Genomic DNA, 19,140 nt, shown 5'->3' with positions numbered 1-19,140 from the left:
CACTTACCTTCATTGCATCAAGTGCCAGCTTCAGATTTTCCTTCTCATTTGGGTCAGTAGTGTGCTTCACCAGTTCCTATTTGGCAAAATGCAGGGATATTTCTTATAACAACTTTTCACTCAGCCAGCTGCCAATCAGTTTACACATTTATCACTGAAATAAAATGACTATTGTGCACTGGTCACTCTTAAAAGCTTGCCAATTTTGCCTTAAATCGATAACAGCCCTAGAATTTATTTATTTTTCTCTATGATTCCCTATACGTATCACAACTAGGGATTACCACAAATAGTTAAATAGCAAGTGTTAAGTGTGAGCACTGTTCTTCCTAAATACTAACAATATTGACAATGAACAGTCAGTAAAAGCTAATTCTATTCTGGTAAGAATTAAAATTTATCACTCAGATCCTTATTGTACATATCTGTTACTCCTGGGGAGATTCTGCGTGACTGCGCACCTACAGAAAACGGTCCTCCCGCAGAATTCCTGTGCTTCCATGCAGAAAACGGCAAGGAAGCAAATGGAAGACGCATGGGGGGGAAGAAGGGGTACAACCATGGGCACAGGTGTTTGGGGGGAATTGCTCCCCACCAAACAGAGGTGAGGCAGGGGGAGGCACACAGGGTTACGTGCCACTGCCCCTCCCCCTCCCCCATCTCTGCAAGCACAGAGCTGCCCAGCTGAAGGAGGCTGTGTCTGGGTTTCGCTGACTCTACAGCTGAACACCACCTCCTGGGTCCTAGTGCCAGTCATTCCCCTCTTCTGTGTGCTGGCAGCCTTTGTTTTCTATGCAACAGTGAGTGCCAGCGGTGGGGCTGGGAAAGGGGGAGGTGGAGAAATGAGGGAAGGGAGAGATGGAGGGAAGAGGCAGTGGGGAAGGAAGGGGGTGAAATAGGGCAGGGGGAGGGGAATGTGGGAGTGAGGGGAGGGGATGGAGAAGAAAAGGGGATAGGTGAATCATGGGGGGGAGCAGGAGCCCAACATGCAGCATCGCATCGGCAGCAGCTGGGGCTCCCCCATTAAGCAGGCCCATCGAACCCTCACCCTGACAAGCCCTACCCCACTACACCTGCACCCCTCCGACAAGCCCCCCACACTCAGACCTCCACTGCACTGATTCCCAACCAGCTACACCTGGACCCCCACTCCCACAGCACCAGGTCCCCCCACTGAGCCCTCACACCCAGACCCCCCTGCCGAGCCCCATCTCCCCACACCCAGACCCTCCGTGCTGAGTCCCAACCATCTTCACCTGGATCCACTGCAGAGTCCCATTGCCCCTGCACCCAGAACCCCCCAACAAGTCCCTGTGCATCCAGATCTCCCACTGAGCTGCCTGCACCCAGATTACCCTGCCCAGAAACCTCTCACCCCACACCAGGTTCCCCCCACACTGTGCCCCTCCAAACTTGAATCCTGCTGGGCTGAGCCTGCCCACCCACTCCCAGTGTGCCTGGCACAGAGAGGCAGGGTCCTGAGGTGTTTTTGAGACAGGCCCAGCCCTTGCACTGTGTCAGGGTCAGGTGCAGCCTCACCGCCAAGGCCCTGTACTGGAGGAGGTGGGGGCTTCAGGGTGATCTCCCACCTCAATGCAGCCATGGCCTGTGCTCCCCACTGCCATGCTGGAGCCACATTTATTTATTGACAAATACAATTTGCAGAATTTTAAAATATTATGTGTATACCTTTAACAATTTTTGGCACAGAATTTTAAATTTTTTGGCACAGAATTCCCTGAGAGGTAGTCTGTGCTGAAAGCCTAGGCAAACAATATTAGATAGTTTTCATGTTACTAGCAATAACCTGAATAGTCAAAACTCCAAAATATGAGTTTGTTTGCAAAGATGAAGTAGGAATATATGCTAACAAAAGCTTTAGCTAAAATATGTGACTAAGCATAATGAGATAGTCACTACTCTTAAGTACAAGTTTAGCTGCATTTATATAATATTTTATAGACTTGAATGTGGATGACATATCTTAGCTTAACATTCTTATACTGTCATTTGCTATATTTTAAAAGATACATAGCCCATCTAGAATCTAGAAAAATTAATGGGTTAGTTAAAAGCAAAAAAGAAAATCCAGAGAGAAATAAGAAGACGACTATATGTTGTAACCAAACATAATATATTGCTAAAATACTAGAAAATGGTGGGAATAGATGCTTCTACTTAAAATTGCAGTTTTTCTAGCAATTTTTGTGGATATTTTTCTCCTGAAAATACTGTGATATATTTTGACACCCCATTACATACCTGATTGTAGTTTTATGATGCCTCACGCTTTAAAACATAATGAGTGACATAATCTTTCATATTATTTTTTCATAATATACAATTTGATTATATTGCTTTGGTTCAGGTCTCAAATGTTTTAAGAAAGTGGTTCTGTCATCAGCTTTGGTTTGTTTGTTTGTTTTTTTGTGATTTTCTGTTGATCAGAATATTGATGACTTGCATTTATATAGATATATTTCAAGAAATATAATAAGTTTGAATTACACAAAGCACTGCAGAGTCAAAATTATGCTTCACATAAAGGTAGTAGCCCTTTTTAAAATGACATTTTACAAGCATCAGCAAGGTTGATGATCTAATACAGTAATATATTTCTTTGCTGCTGAACTAATGAGTCTCCTGGAACAGCTATCAAATTAAATTTATAAGACTCTCCACCCTCATTATAAGACTAACTGTGGAAGCCAAGAGCTTTGTGGGTTATAACAAGAAGCATTTCAAAATAAATATGGTTTTATTATTATTTACTATAGCAGGGAAGTATCTTAAAGAATGGTATAGTCTCATTCAGCTTAGTCTTTGAGGGTAGTGGTCTACATTACAAAACCACCATTCTCATAGTTTGCCACCACTAACTTTTAAATAAGCCATTAAATGAAGAGTGATTGTTATTCGCAGATATGCTTCAACTGTGTGGAATGATCACCACAGAGAAGGCTGAACTGCACTGGATTTAACTTCCAGACAGCTAAGTCGCAATTCATGTCAATAAAAATGTTAATCACTGTCCTTTAATAAAGACACTGAACCCTCATTATAACAATCCTCTGATGATAAACCATCACAGCTTTGCACTTAATCACTTTAAACTTCAAAAATAAAGTACCTGCAGCAGCAGATGATATTTCAGAACTCGTTGCATAGGAACCACTAGAAGATCCCGCAAAGTAAATTTCCCATTGTTGGCCCTCTTGGAACATTCCTGGTTTTTAAAAATAAAATAAAAGATTGAACTTTGATTCTTGCAAAATAAAAATAAGATACAAAGTACACTCCTAATTTTTTTAAGTAGATATATAAGTTTGCCAGATCACCCAGATATTAAGATACTAAATACCACCATAATGAGGAAAAAATCATCTCCATAGTGATAAGCTGAACCAAAACCCCTGAATTTTTGAGGTTTCCAAGATCTGGATCCAGAACCAGATCCTATTCTTCAGGTGTTCAGATGACTATGGTATAAACACTGTAATTAGAGATAAGAAACCACACAGAGTTTTGTTGATTTGAAGCTGTGAGTGTCTATAAGAGCAACAGAGATAGCAGTTGGAATCACTCTGGCTAGTGCCCAGCAGGTAGTTCAAGTGCAACACTGCAGGTAAATAGAAGACTCTTTTTCTTATTAGATGTAGGCATAAATAGCACAACAGGCATGACAACTGTGTGGATTGAAGGTGACTAGTAAACCTAAAAACTAGAAATCCTGTTATTACAGATGGGATCATCAAACTCCCACCCTGCACATTCACTTCCCCACCAAAGCTGATGGGCAGTACGCTGTACCCTATAAAGGGCTGTAGCTCATTATCCAAAGAGGAACTGTGCTTCCAAGGTTGTCTGAACATCTGCGGTGGAGCGTCTTACACACGATCACTTGTGCAGAGATATGCCTAGGGGCAGAGTTTAGTCTTTAAATGTTATTCTAATTATAACATTAACATATTTTACTCTCAGCTACCTTCACACTCACCTAAAACACTATGAGAAAAAAGTGTTTCATTGACAAAACCCCTTCTTGGGTGAAATCCTGACCCCACTGAAGTCATTAGCAAGACTTCTTCTGACTTCAGTGGGACCAGGATTCAACCTCTTCTGTCTCTACCTGACACGTTCATTTGATCAGTTACTCCAGTTAAAAAGGAAACGAAAAGAAACTCATAGACCCACATGTCAGAATGGACAGTTTTCTTTGGGGGGGGGAGGGATGGCAGATATATATTTCTATATAAAAAAATAAATATCAGTACCTCTAGCTTCAATTTAACATCTTCTTTTGTCTTAGAGATGTTGTCTAAGCAGGATATGGCTGTCTCCACTTGACTGCAGTACTGCCCATAAATAACCATTCTAAACCAAAGCAAGAGAAAAAAAAAACAAGCGGGAGAGTGTGTGTGGGTTTTTTTTTTAAAAAAAAAACAGAAACAGTCTTTGTTCACACTTCACAAACAAATATATGGGTCACATTCTTCCCTTCAATTGGGAGCTGTACCTACATATCCAAACGTAATAACTTGGCCCTAAATGTGTATTACAAAGCTTCCCCAAGAATATAATCAGGTGCATGTTTGAAAAATCCTAAAGATCATAATCAAAATGCTGTAAAATCATTTCAATTCACTTTAACACTGACATGCATACACTGACACAATAAAGCATTTGTTTCAGGCTGCAAAGCAATGTAACTGCTCCTTAACAGCACCAGAGCCATTAGTATTTACAATGTTAAGAGATAGATTTCAAAGGATGCAATGAATAAATTCTGTTACATAGGATTAGCCCAGGATTAAATTACATCCACTCTTTTTACAGCAACAGTAGGTTTTGCAAACTGATTTAACAGCTTCTATTGAGTTTACATTCCATGAGGCTTTGGGTCAAGATAACAGCTAACATATGTAAATGCAAGAAATTCTTAACAGCAGTCAGAGATCAGCATGGTAGCCACTGGTTGATTTTTGTAAAGCTACTGAAAAGAATCCAGGTTTGTACCAGAAACTTCCCGTTCCCTTCAGTAACGATTCATTCCACTCTTCTCAAACTGTTCTAAATCTTTAGAGGTGACTCCTCTTTAAACTGCAAGCTCCATCTTTGGGGATCTACAAGCCTCAGTTCTTGCCTTCTATTTTTAATCTTTTTTTCCCTCTTGATCATCTTCTGTTTAGCCTTAGCTTCCACTTCAAAAGTGATGATACTAACTGCACATCTTTCACCTTTAATTATTATTTTAAACTTATACTGCAGTACAAATAGAGCTAGACCCAGTATCTCTCCTCCCTTGACAAAATAAACTTGTAGTTTCCTCTCAGCTTCCTTAAGTTACATTGCTTCTTTTGGAGAAAAGGAGCATCCTGAGACCCAACTCCTGCTCCTGTAGTTCCCCTCTACACTCAGACCTGCCATTTGCCGTCACTGCCCATATCCTTCCAATAATCACCCTTTCCCTCAGTCTGTCACCATCTACCCACACACACATACCACTGCCATAAGCTCCCCTTCTACTGAAACCTTCATATATGGCTTCATTTCCACTCAATGTGATTATAGCAACTTCCTTTCCCATCATCTCCCCAAAATCCAGCTTTCCAGATTCAGGCGTTTTCTGTTAGCTTATACCTACTTTCTCACCAGCATAGTGTGACTGCATCACTTCTCAAACAACTCAGTTGGCTCCCCAATTATTTCAATTTCCAGTTCAGAAGTGACTTCATTAACACCTTCTATGGACCCCCTCAAACTCTCCTCTCTTCTCCTCAGCCTGTTTTACCCTTCTTTTTGTCCTCCTTTCTGCCGTCTGGAATGCCTTGCCTGTATCTTTCTGCCTTATTTTATTTCTCTCCCCATCTCTGATTATTTTATCTCGGTACCTGTATTGTTTATCTCTATAAAGCATTCCAAGATAGTTTTTATGCCAGAAGCTGTGCAAAATAAGTTATATGATTTCATATAAAATATGGATGCTATTTTTAAATGAAAAAGCAGTGATAAAAACACTTGGAGGAAAATGAACAATCGATTCTATAAAATAATAATAGCACTTCCTTGGTACTTTCCACATTCAAAGCCCATTACATATACTGATGCTGTTATCCATGGATATCCAGTTCAATTATATAAATGCTTACGGAGTATTTAATCATAGAGAAACACTTCAATAGACTGAGTGTAGGTTAACACTAAAGTATGTAAAAGTTAGTGTATAAATATTACCTTTCCTTGTAGTTAATAAAAATTTGATACAGGTTCTGGTCATTTTTGTTTACAATGGAGTCAAAAATGTCCTGCATTAGACTTCTGTGGGTTTTCACCAATTCCTTAAAAACAGTAATATAAGAAAAAAATTAAAATGCAAATAGAACCCCATAGCTTCCAGAATGAAGATTAGTGTCTCCATGTATATCTGTTAATTCCAACAAACTAAGACACAGATGACTTATGAGTAGCTGCTACTTTCAACATTTGCTTTGAAATGCCGGATCTTCCATACAACATGACAAGGGAAACTAAACTCAGAGACCTATTAAAGGCTAATTTATTCCAACTTGAAATGTGCACTGTTAGTTCATCTTCATTTTATAATGATAATTTTAAAATTAAGCAAGTCAAGTCAATGTTTTAGTGACAAGACCAAAGTAATGATTCGTTTCCCTGAGCTGTGAAAAACCAGTTTTGTACATTACATTGGTCAATTAGTGGCATCCTGGTGCTAAGTTAACTGCAATCGCAATGAGTTTCTTGATACAATGGACCACTAATGGCACAGGAATAAGACAAGGATGCTGAAGAAATATTTGAGCCAAGCTATACTGCAGCAAAATTTTAAGATTTTCAGTTCAAGACCAGTATATAAAAAACAGTACCTAATGACAGTACAAGATAACAGTCAGAGCTTCAAATGCAATATATAGAAATGCTTCAAGGTGAATATATTAAAATAGGGATACATTTTCCCAGACTTGTGCAGGACTTTAACTAAACTGCCATGGAATCAGAAAACAAGGTGGGTGAAGTAATATCTTTTATTGTACCAACTTCTGTTGGTGAGTGAGACAAGCTTTCATGCTTACACAGAGCTCTTCTTCAGGTCTTGGAAACGTACTCAGAACGTAACAGCTAAATACACAGTGGAGCAGATAGTTTAGTCTAAGTAGTAAACACATATTTCAAGGGACCAATCATGATGAAGTGGCCCATTATTTTCCTTAAATGACTCAAGAAATACTGTTAGACCATGTCTACACACAAACTGTGTTTGACACAAGTTACACCAGCGAACAGCCACAGAAGCTAGTACATCACTCATGTGCATATTTGGCTGCTCACGTAAGTGCTATGCGTACTCACTAGGTGTGCTTGTGTCGATGTAAAGTGCAGTGCATCACAAGTCTTTATCCCAATGTGCCACATTCCACCGTCTGGCACAATGCCTTTTGGGAAACATTCACAATGTGTTGTGGGAAAGAAATGACTTTCCCAGGGATCTCTGGAGCTAGAGGTCAAGTTCTCATGATGCAACTTTCTCCATCCAGCAATACCCCAAAATTTTTGTGCCTTTTTAAAAAATCCCCCAAATTTGTGAAGTAGGAGGATCCGGGGAACTACAGGCCAGTCAGCCTCACCTCAGTCCCTGGAAAAATCATGGAGCAGGTCCTCAAGGAATCAATTCTGATGCACTTAGAGGAGAGGAAAGTGATCAGGAACAATCAGCATTGATTCACCAAAGGCAGGTCATGCCTGACTAACCTAATTGCCTTCTATGATGAGATAACTGGCTTTAGCAAAGCTTTTGATACACTCTCCCACAGTATTCTTGCCGGCAAGTTAAAGAAGTATGGGCTGAATGAATGGACTATAAGGTGGATAGAAAGCTGGCTAAATCGTCGGGCTCAAAGGGTAGTGATCAATGACTCCATGTCTAGCTGGCAGCCGGTATCAAGAGGAGTGCCCCAAGGGTTGGTCCTGGGGCCGGTTTTGTTCAATATCTTCATTGATGATCTGGAGGATGGCGTGGACTGCACTCTCAGCAAGTTTGCAGATGACACTAAACTGGGAGGAGTGGGAGATACGCTGGAGGATAGGGACAGGATACAGAGGGACCTAGACAAATTAGAGGATTGGGCCAAAAGAAATCTGATGAGGTTCAACAAGGACAAGTGCAGAGTCCTGCACTTAGGACAGAAGAATCCCATGCACTGCTACAGACTAGGGACCGAATGGCTAGGCAGCAGTTCTGCAGAAAAGGACCTAGGGTTTACAGTGGATGAGAAGCTGGATATGAGTCAACAGTGTGCCCTTATTGCCAAGAAGGCTATTGGCATTTTGGGCTGTATAAGTAGGGGCATTGCCAGCAGATTGAGGGACATGATCATTCCCCTCTATTCGGCATTGGTGAGGCCTCATCTGGAGTACTGTGTCCAGTTTTGGGCCCCACACTACAAGAAGGATGCGGAAAAATTGGAAAGAGTCCAGCGGAGGGCAACAAAAATGATTAGGGGTCTGGAGCACATGACTTATGAGGAGAGGTTGAGGGAACTGGGATTGTTTAGTCTGCAGAAGAGAAGAATGAGGGGGGATTTGATAGCTGCTTTCAACTATCTGAAAGGGGGTTCCAAAGAGGATGGATCTAGAACGGTTTTCAGTGGTACCAGATGACAGAACAAGGAGTAAGGGTCTCAAGTTGCAGTGCAGGAGGTTTAGGTTGGATATTAGGAAAAACTTTTCATGAGGAGGGTGGTGAAGCACTGGAATGGGTAACCTAGGGAGGTGATGGAATCGCCTTCCTTAGAGGTTTTTTAAGGTCAGGCTCTGGCTGGGATGATTTAGTTGGGGATTGGTCCTACTTTGAGCAGGGGGTTGGACTAGATGACCTCCTGAGGTCCCTTCCAACCATGATATTCTATGATTCTATAGCACTTTTCAGTGTCTGCCCTCTACAGGATGCATGATTCTCCTGTCTTTGCAGGCCTGCAGGAAGTACCACAACAATGGGGCGACATGAGGATTTCTTCAAGGACAGTTCGCTGAGGGGCATAATGAAAAAAAATTCAAGGTTGTTGTTGGTATTCATAGAGCAGCTGCAGATGGTAGAGCGCCACCTCTGGGCCCAGGAAACAAGCACTGACTGGTGGGATCTCATCATAAAGCAGGTTTAGGATGAGGAGCAGTAGCTGCAGACCTTTTGGATGCAAAAGCCCACTTCACTGGATCTGTGCTGAGCTCACCCCTCAGTGGAGAATTGAGTGGTGATCAAAATTTGGAAGCTGCAATGCCAGATTGCTACCAGTCAGTGAAGAAATCATTTTGGAATTGGGAAATCTATAGTGACAGGCCATTGTCATACAAGGACCATTAATCATCTGCTTTGCAGGACTGTGACTCTCAGCAACCTGCAGGAAATAGTGGATGAATCTGCAGCAATGGGGTTCCCGAAATGCATTGGGGCGATAGACAGCATGCTTATCCCTATTTTGGCATGAGCTCACCTTGCTACAGAATACAACAACAGAAAGCGCTATTTTTCTCTGGTTATGCAAGCATTGATAGATCACCAGTGGCCAAGGAAGGTGCACGATGCTCGCATCTTTAAGAACACAGGACTGTTCAGAGAGCTGCAAGCAGGGACATTCTTTCCCTGATGGCAGATTACCATTGCCGAAGTTGAAATGCTAATAGTGATTCTGGGGGACTCAGCCTACCCTTTGCACCTCTGGCTCATGAAGTCATACACTGTCCATCTCAATACCACCAAGAAAGATTAACTATTGGCTCCGCAGATGCAAAATTACAATTGAACATGCTTTTTCTAGATTGAAGTGGCACTGGTAGTATTTACTCATTAGATTGGATCTCAGTAAGAAAAATATCCCAATGGTTATGGCTGCTTGCTGGGTCCTGCATAATATTAGTGAGGCAAAGCTGCCACCAGGGTAGAGGGCAGAAGTGGATACAATTCTTAGCAACACAAAGCTATATGGGTGAGGGAGGTTTTGAAAGAACATTTTAACAGTCAGCCACAGCAGTGTTCTCTGGGCCTGGAGCTTTGGTGCTGTAAAGATTTGTATAGCATTTGCCGTACAATTATAAATACGACTAGGTATTTTCCTGAAATTATGAATACTGTGGTGTTAGTTGTGTATTTACAATTACAGTTTGCTTTGACTATCTCTATGCATTCTGCAATATTTGTTGTGAACTAAGAAAGATAAATTTCATTCTCCACAAACTGAACTTTACTGAGTGGTGGAAAAACAGTGCAGAAAATCAATGTGCAAAAATAACTACAGGCAACATTACACAAATGTTTAACATAACTTAACAGGGTGATAATTTAAAATTAGAAAGGATTTAAATATTTATGTCCATTTGAGTGCACAGATATAGACCACTGTGGCTACAAATAAAAAGACTGATTCACAATCTGTGTATGTGAAGCTGTGGTTTTCCTAGCTGTTCCCTGGCATGGAGTGGTAAGGATACTGATGCACTCCGTGATGCCACGTGGTATGTTTGGGAGTGTAGGAAGCAGTGACTGTGGAGTTCTCCAAGACTGAAAAGAGTGGAGATATAGGGTAACCAAGATCTGCAGTATTTGGTTTTCTGCCTGTCAATTCCCATTCTGTTGGTCATATTGACCCCCCAAGTCCTTTCTTCAGGTCCAATGCAACATTTCCTCTTCTTTCTCCTCCTCATCAGGGTTAGGTGTTCTGCAGGTGTGGAAGGGGCACCCTCTCAAGGCCGCCATGCCCAGAAGCTGCTGATAAAAACAGGCAGGTACCACTGGATTTACAGTCACCACAGAAAGGGAACCATATGTTTCAAAACTCCCTACCCTTATTCCTACGGACACTTTTAACAAGAAATGCTTATTCACACTTAAGCTTTGGGTCACGTCAGCACAAACGGAGTACGGCCTGCTAAAGGTGGTGGCGGGGGGAGGATTTTCTATTGCATGAAGCTATAAAATGTCAGTCTCTATTTCCATGGTTACAGCTATAGAGCAATGGCACTGAATATTGGCACTATTTTTCACAGGTGGTGGTGATGTTAGCTGATATCTCACTCCTGAAGGTGACAAAGGCACAGAGAACACAGCTGTGACTGGCATCCCGAAGCCACCCAGGCCCATACACTTCAAGCCTGTTGACTGTAAAGGTGCCAGCCAAACTCATCGCAGAGTGGCATTGGAAAGTGTCTTGCCATGGAGGAAGAAAGAAGACAGCCATCCCTAGAAACCTGAGGAAAGGATTGCAGAGTATCTTCATGGAATTTGTATTGAGATCACTCAGAAGGATAAAAGGCACATCCCTAGACATGTAAACAAAGTGCTCCACATGGCCCCACTTAATCCATGGGGGAATGAAAGCACATGCCAATTCTACCACTGTTTGTAGTACCTCTATCCCTTCTTATATGAGTAAAACAGTGAAGAGTCAATGCCTTTTTCTTGTTCACTTGGGAATGGGCCGGGCACCATCTTTAAGGGTAAACATTGTAAGGAAAAATGCATGCACAAACTTACTCAAATTCCCTTCCCCTTCATTTGGCTCATTCACGTTCACCTGGAAGGTCTGGCTACACTGTGGAGGAGTCTTAAACAGGTCCTGATTTGCAGTAAGGCTGGACTCTCCTCCCTGCACTCCATACTCCTCCTCCTCACTGTTCATGGCAGGGGTCTGTCTCTCACATTCCTCTGAGGTAACCACAGTAGTCTGTGGAGTCTTCACCAACTATGACATGCAGTTCCTGGTAGAAGCGGCAGGTCTGTGGCACAGCATCAGATCTACTGTTGGCCTCCCTGGCTTTGTGGCCTCCCTGGAAAAATTCCTTAAGTTTCCTGCAGTATTGCTGCTGGTCCCTGTCATACCCCTTTGTCTGCATCCCTCATGCAATCTACTTGTAGATGTCCACATTTCTGTGGCTGGTTCATAGCGATGCTTGCACAGTCTCTTCTCCCCACAGATCCAGGAGATCCAATACTTTCTGTCTACTCCAGGCAGCGGTGCATTTAATATGTGGAGCTAGAGTGGTCAGTTAGGCAGTTGCACGCAAGAAGGGTGAGCTACTAGGTATGCTTACCAAGGTGGGCAATCTGAGAAAGGCATTCCAAAAAACACACAGGCGGCTTTAAAGGGGGCAGGGAGGCTTCTGGTCTCTGTGACTCCTGGGCAATGGAGTTTAAAATTGCAGCCAAAGCGATCACTGTCGCAGGGAATGGGGCATTATGAGACAGCTGCTAGAGGACCTCCAGGTTCAACAAAGGTTCCTATACTCGCACTGTGTCAACTTCAGTCAGGCAACCACGGTTCTACGCCAACTGGGGAGGTGGTTTTACTTCCTCCTTAAAACAGGGTGCTTACATTGGCCAGAGACAAATTCAAGTGTAGACACATGCACACATAGGTCCCCACAAGGTGACTTACATCGAAGTAACAGTGTAATGTAGAGCAGACCACAGATCAGGCCTAAGACAGTTACTAAATTTCTGCAACTGTAAGTTATCAACACCAACTTAAAAAAGTATGAATTGCACCTTTTTTGTGAGTATGCTGGATTGCAAAGTCTCCAAAAGTAAATGTGATTTCCCAAAGCATATGGAGTTCACACAGGTAACCTCAACACATTTCAACTCAATAGGAAGTTTCTTAGATTACAGAATTTCTTTTTTTTTTTCCCCACAACTTTCCCTGTCAAATTCTGAGTGTAAGGCTGTAAGCTATATTGATTTTTAAATGTCTTCAGTGACAACACATCGAGGGCAGATACCAATGAGAATCTGCAAGCTTGCTATAATGTCTCTTCAGAAGCATTCCTTCAAATCAAAATAATGTGTAAACATTCTCTACATTGATTCAACGCTCAAGTATAAGGCTGATGATGGTCATGTGCTTTGTAAATTTCTGAAGAGAGGTTTTCCATCTTATCTACACAAAATATGATCTATGTTTCTCTATTATGCATAGAAGGATGTGAGGAAATTCATACATGGTTAATGTCTAACTTAAATTCAATCAGTAAAATACTTGCATATAACAGATCTTCTAAGAGTTACTGTATGGTTATAGTGCCAGATCCTCAGTTGGTATAAATCAACAAATATACTCCAATGTATACCAGCGGAATATCTGGTCCATACTATTGCTGACAATCTACTGTGGCTGTATGCAACATTTTTTTCCCCTCACAGTAACTATCAAAAGATAAGGTCTAAAATCATTTTCACTAAGATGTACAGTGTCCTACTGCATATTCAAAAAAGCTTTGAGGGGAATTTGCACATCACATTTCAAGTCATCACTTTGTTCAATGGCATGTGACTGCACAAAATGATAACCAGACACAAATTCTCTGCCTTTTTCTTTAAGTATACGATTACTTACAGGAATGTTGATGAACACTATATCAAACTCTGATGCGGACAGAAACCTTTTCAATGGCACCATGAAAAACTGTTAAGAAAAGTAAACATTGACTGGATTAATATATTCTCTATTCCATTATACAATTACATTATTACTATATAAATAACTATTCTATTAGCATAAAGTTCAGTGGCTTACTTTCTCTATTGACTCCAAAGTCTCAGTGTATTTCTCTTCAGTCTGTTTTATTTCAGTAAGGCAACAGCTTCTTATGTCATTTTCAGTACATTTCTGCAATTAGAAGTAAGTTAAGTTTAATTTATTTGTGGACATCTCTTGTACAACAAACTTATTTGTTTACTGCTTGGCTTAAGACACATTGCTTGTTGGAAATTTCTCAGTATTGCAGCTTCAAAAGATTGTAACAACTACAAAGGGAATAGTTTTTAAAAGTGCAATTAGCTGGCAACTTCTAGAATTTTAGTAGTCCTTGAATTTTGATAAAATTTGGCATTCAGTATGTTATATTTTAAGGTAAACAATAACTTAATCCTTCTTATATACTTTTAAAAATAATATAATGAGATTAAGATGAAATATAGATCCATATTTATTTAATTTGGGCCTTTATTCACAACAGTGAGAAGTTACTCATAATAGTTAAAATCAATGAGACTCTCATGCCAGTAACTGCTGTGAGTAATGGGCTCGCATCTAACTCTTTGTGTTTGTTTATAATTTTTCCTTTTACCTTTTCCTTGAAAGGAACTTGCATTTAGGCCCATATTCATAATCTGTTCTGAGTCAAGGACAGTAGCTGGATCTTAGGGCTCTAGTCTGCAATTTTTGTATGTTTTTTGTTGTTGCTGTTCTTTACAGGACTCTGGGATTGCCTCACCCTAACAGGCCTGCTTCAGTTTCCTGCAGGTGTGAGATCAGCAATATAGTGCATGTTGGGGCATCACACAGAGCAGAAGCTGATGATCGTGTTAGATTTGAACATCATGGGCCCAATGCAACATCAGGCTTATTAAGGCTGAGCATAACATGCATGCACTGGAGTTCAGAATTCCAAGGTATCCGAGTTCTTTTTCCAGGATATAGGCAAATATGAAATAATGTGTTTTGAAAGATTCTTAAAGAAACATTTGGGCAGGTGTTGGCTAGCTTGGAGACTGGACACAATTCCTGGATTGCTCCTGCATGGACATTTATTGTGCATGTCATTGTCATGATTGGATTCTCCACACCCAAAAAACCTCAGCAAATAATAAAACAATAATAATGTAACTTGTCTCCCCTAAAGTCTTCCCACCTGTTCCCTGTTTCCTTCCAAATTCTATCCAAGCTCCTCATTCACATCTTCAAGGATTTTCATGACTGTTGCCCTGCCTGTATCTCAGCTCATTGCCTACTGTAATGAATCCATGTGCAGCAGACAAAAACAATTACTAGATACATTTGTTTCACAAAGAGGAAGTCAGGACTAGAACCCTGAGACTTTAGCTTAAAAAAAGCACACTAGCCTCTAACCCTTGAGCTAAAGGAAGACTCCTATAGCTGTTGATCATAGTAGAAAGTCTACATCCATTCCATAGTCTAGTTACTAAAGAGCAATGTCACTCACTCAGACACAAAGAGTCACACTACTATTCCCCAACCCCTCCATGTTGTCTGTGTATTTTTCCCCCTGCCTATCACTCCACACCTTCTTTCAAGTAGTTCCCTACATCTGCCTCCTCCCTCCCACACACTAAACCATTTCATTCTCTTCCTGCAAATCCCTCCTTCAAACCTATTTCCTTCAGCCTAGTGAGAAAGATTTAGATAGTGTGGGGAAGATGCTGTGTTTGGTGCATTTTCTTATCAGTTTGAGGCAGAATGAAGTTCTCTGTGAGGATGTAGAGTCTGTCACAGTCAGTGGCAACCTGGTGTGTGGACATTAAGTTATGATTAAGAGCTGTCCCAAAACGTGGTATTTCCTTGCTATCAAAGGTTTGTATTGGAGGGAATGTCACACTTTACCCATGTCTGTTCCTTTTAAACAAGTTTTTGGGTTTCAAATTATTATTTTGATTTGAGTCTATCTTTAATCTCTTCTTTGTGAGCTATTTTGTAAATAAAACATGTATGAACTGTAGTACATTTCCAAAAGCGGTTTGTATAGCTTGGGACCAACCCTTATTTATGTTGCTGAGCACTAATTCATGAGAGCAGCCCCAATGAAGAGCCTGAGTCAACAGGACTGATCTTGTCTGTTAGTGCTCACACAACACAAATTAGGGCTGCCCAAGCGGGCTCTTTTTGTGAGTGTTACTATTTAACACATCAATTTGCCATCTTTAGCAGATGCTACAATATCTTGGATTTGAATGCAGGAAGTAATGACAATGGTCAAAGGGACTAAAAAGGGTGGGGAAAAAAACAACAACAGTCTGCTCAGTACACTGAAAAAATTGTTCTGTGGCAGCAGTCTGCTGGCACAGGAAACTTAGGTACCTTAGTTTACATTGTGAGGCAGTTACATCAAATAAAAAAGGAAGGTATCGTTTTAAACTGATACTTATTCTTCTCTAACTATTTAGAACATCAAACACATATTTCTAAAGCAGTTTCATTCTTTTAAAATTGATTTGCAATTGCAAGTCACCTCTAAGTCCCCTATGCTAGTGAATTTCATTTAAAGGACTCAAATGAAAGAATTGTGCCAATGTGTAATGTTACTGTGCATCACATTTGCAAATCTAATAATAAATGATTGCATACTAAGACAGTCATCAAATCCAACAAAGATATACAATGCCAATGAAACAAACATAATACATCCATTCTTACCATATCAGGTATAAAAATATGTAGACATAATGCAGCATGTTTTAATCTACTGTTCTTTTTAATTAAAAAATTAATATTAAACCTTTTTAGATCTTTAGTATTATTTTTTCTTCCCATAAGCAAATTCAGACTACGGCTGCCATTCCCTCCTAAACTCACCCTGTTATGTCCACTAAAGCTGCTGGTGGTATTTCATTTGTAATAGGCAAGAAAGAAACAGAAAGTTTGCAAAGTGGAAAATATGTCAGGCGTCATCAACTGCTAGGACTGGGAGAAATATCCATAATGATACCTGAAATTCACATTGGTTCTGAGTTTCATTGCAAACTCAGACTAAGATCATCAAAAGATCCACTAGTTAACACACATTTCAAGCAAACAACTGGGCCCAGTTTCTTGATCTGACTTATGGTTATATATTGAAATCATGCAAAACTTGTACTTTTAACTGAGTTTTGGCATAGGTTACCCCAAAACTCAAACCTCAGGAATTGATCAAATCTAAACAAAACATAAACCACTACAAACTGAAGCTCCCAAGTTTCACAATATTTTACACATCACTTATTTTACTTTCAGAAACTTGCATCACCTTAAAGTAAAATGTGCTTAGTATAAAAATGTGTTAGAAAAAGCGATGATGCTCTTAAATTGTCATTAAGATGCATACTAATTGCAGAGTCTAGACTTACATGAATCATATTGAAACAAGTCAAAAAATCTTTCCAAGGAAATAGTCTTCTCACGACATAATGGTAAATTCTCAGGACCACAACAAAAACACATTGTATGAACCACACAAGATACCTACAACTTGCTGCTTTTATAGCAGCAGAACACAGGAAAACAACCTTCAGACCTTTTCATTTTCTCACTTCTCCAAGTTACTATATCACTGGAATTCAATCTGAAAATGTAGATGGTGAGCTTCCACCTTAAAACACGCAACTTCCTTGAAAAAGTGTGTGTCATCACAATAGCAAACTAAAGTTTTGCAGGTAAGCCAAATGAATGCTTGTAAAGAGATGGATAGTAAGTTATTAGAACAGGTTTTGACATCACACCCCTCCCAATTACCAGTCCATTAAATATAGCTATTGACTAAATTTTGTGCATGGGCATGTAAATTTTCATGGCAGTTTTGTAAAACTGACACACATGTATATCTATATGTACAATATACATGTTAGCTCTCTATTTAACTAGTTCATGACTAATGTTGCAAAATGGCCAAAATTATATGGGGAACACTTTTCTTTTCTCTTTCTTAAGTAGCATTCTTTTGAGTATTTTTTCAACTGGTCTTAACTCAAGTAGCTAACAAATCTTAACATCCATACCTAACTGGATCTTAACTAAATAACAATTTATTTTAATGTTCTCTTTTTACTGTTGAAATAATGTTAGTATTTCTTTCACAGAAGGAATTACCAGAGTGAATTTTTGACCCTTTATATGTAAGAGAATGTTGGATTTCATAGCAGGATGATAATGTTATGATCCACTGCATATGTTACATGGTTACTGCACACAAATGTGAACTCAACCATAACAACAAAGCAAATTTGAAATATCTAAATTTTAAAAAAATTACTTACAGTGTTAGTGAAAACAGCTAACAGTTATTTAATGAATGTTAGTAAAAATTTTACTTTCACACTACCGCTATTTCTTTACAAATATGTCTGTAGTCACTCAAAAAATAGAAATCATACAGGTTGATGTGCGGCTTCATCTTTCATTAAGTCTTCATATACTTCCCCACCTTCATCTTCTCCATAGACACAATCATATAACTCTTCATCCTCATCGCCACCACTTTCACTAAAAGAAAAAAAGGAAAAGCAACAACATAAAGGATCAGTGTATTGAACAGGGATTATAGAGTCAACACTAGGAAACAGAATTTACAAAGTGTCTGGATTTTTACAGTAAATCTAAAATAGATGAATGAAAAAGAACTCTCAAACTGAACTAAACCACAAAGGGACTATACAATCAATAAGATTTTTTTTTTTTAACCTCAACACATTTAAAATCTGACTTTATAAAATTAACACAAGTTTGAAGAAAAAGAATTAAGTTTTGAATCATGACAGGACTTGAAGTAAGGTTTCTAAGGAGAAAATGGGGCACTGAGTTCTTGCTACCTAAGTTACAGATGGGCCTCAGCGTCAGGTCAAATTAAAATCTATCCTAAAACGAGTGAATCCCAATGTACTAAATGGGACTGTCAGGTCCTCCAACACCATTTGGACCCAGAGAGAGATCATTAAGGTGGAATTATTCTTGTAAAATAAACTTCACTAGTTAGGGGGAAACCCCAGCTCTCTCGAACTATTTATATTTCTTATGAAATACATACTTCTTCCAATTGTTTCAGATCTATATTTTAGAGAGCATCTAACTATTATAATCCAGTATATGGTACATGCTACCTGACATAATAACCAATCCGAAATAAATCCATTGCAGATTTTTACATGTGAATCCTATAACAGTGCATCAAAATAGAGGCTATTGCACCTAATACTGTAATAGATTTCTATTTTAGAAGCATATTTAGGAACTATACACCTCTACCACTATATAACACTGTCCTCAGGAGCCAAAAAATCTTATCGTGTTATAGGTGAAACTTCGTTATATCGAACTTGCTTTGATCCGCCGGAGTGAGCAGCCCCCCCCACCTCACCCTCTCCAGAGCACTGCTTTACTGCGTTATATTCAAATTTGTGTTATATCGGGTCACGTTATATCGGGGTAGAGGTGTATTTTTAATGCTGATGCACATATTGCAAAAAACTATAAATCTTAAATGGTAACTTTTGTATGTAATACCAAACTTCTTGTTCTTGCTGAAATCATATTTCTATTCCTTTGTATTAAGATTCTGTGTTTAATAATATTGCTATAAATACAA

General features: G+C 39.7%; 1 protein-coding gene across 2 annotated transcripts in view; it reads right to left on the bottom strand.

Annotated features, from left to right (window-relative positions):
- The window catches only part of VAV3 (vav guanine nucleotide exchange factor 3), a 247,202-nt gene that overhangs the window by 125,442 nt on the left and 102,620 nt on the right, over positions 1-19,140 (bottom strand). Inside the window, exons 5-11 of one of the 2 annotated variants that reach the window (XM_034778743.1) lie at positions 17,933-18,041; positions 13,581-13,673; positions 13,401-13,469; positions 6,235-6,338; positions 4,275-4,374; positions 3,131-3,226; positions 8-76 (exon numbers count right to left, since the gene is read on the bottom strand). In XM_034778743.1, coding sequence (XP_034634634.1) covers positions 8-76; positions 3,131-3,226; positions 4,275-4,374; positions 6,235-6,338; positions 13,401-13,469; positions 13,581-13,673; positions 17,933-18,041 — 640 coding nt within the window. Of the gene's footprint in view, positions 1-7; positions 77-3,130; positions 3,227-4,274; positions 4,375-6,234; positions 6,339-13,400; positions 13,470-13,580; positions 13,674-17,932; positions 18,042-19,140 lie in introns of those variants that run through there. The other variant, XM_034778744.1, reaches the window with a different exon arrangement.

The sequence above is a fragment of the Trachemys scripta genome, chromosome 8 (assembly GCF_013100865.1).
Source record: "Trachemys scripta elegans isolate TJP31775 chromosome 8, CAS_Tse_1.0, whole genome shotgun sequence".
Taxonomy (NCBI): domain Eukaryota; kingdom Metazoa; phylum Chordata; order Testudines; family Emydidae; genus Trachemys; species Trachemys scripta.
The sequence above is the reverse complement of the archived record's forward strand: the minus strand, read 5'-3'. Positions and strand labels throughout refer to the sequence as shown.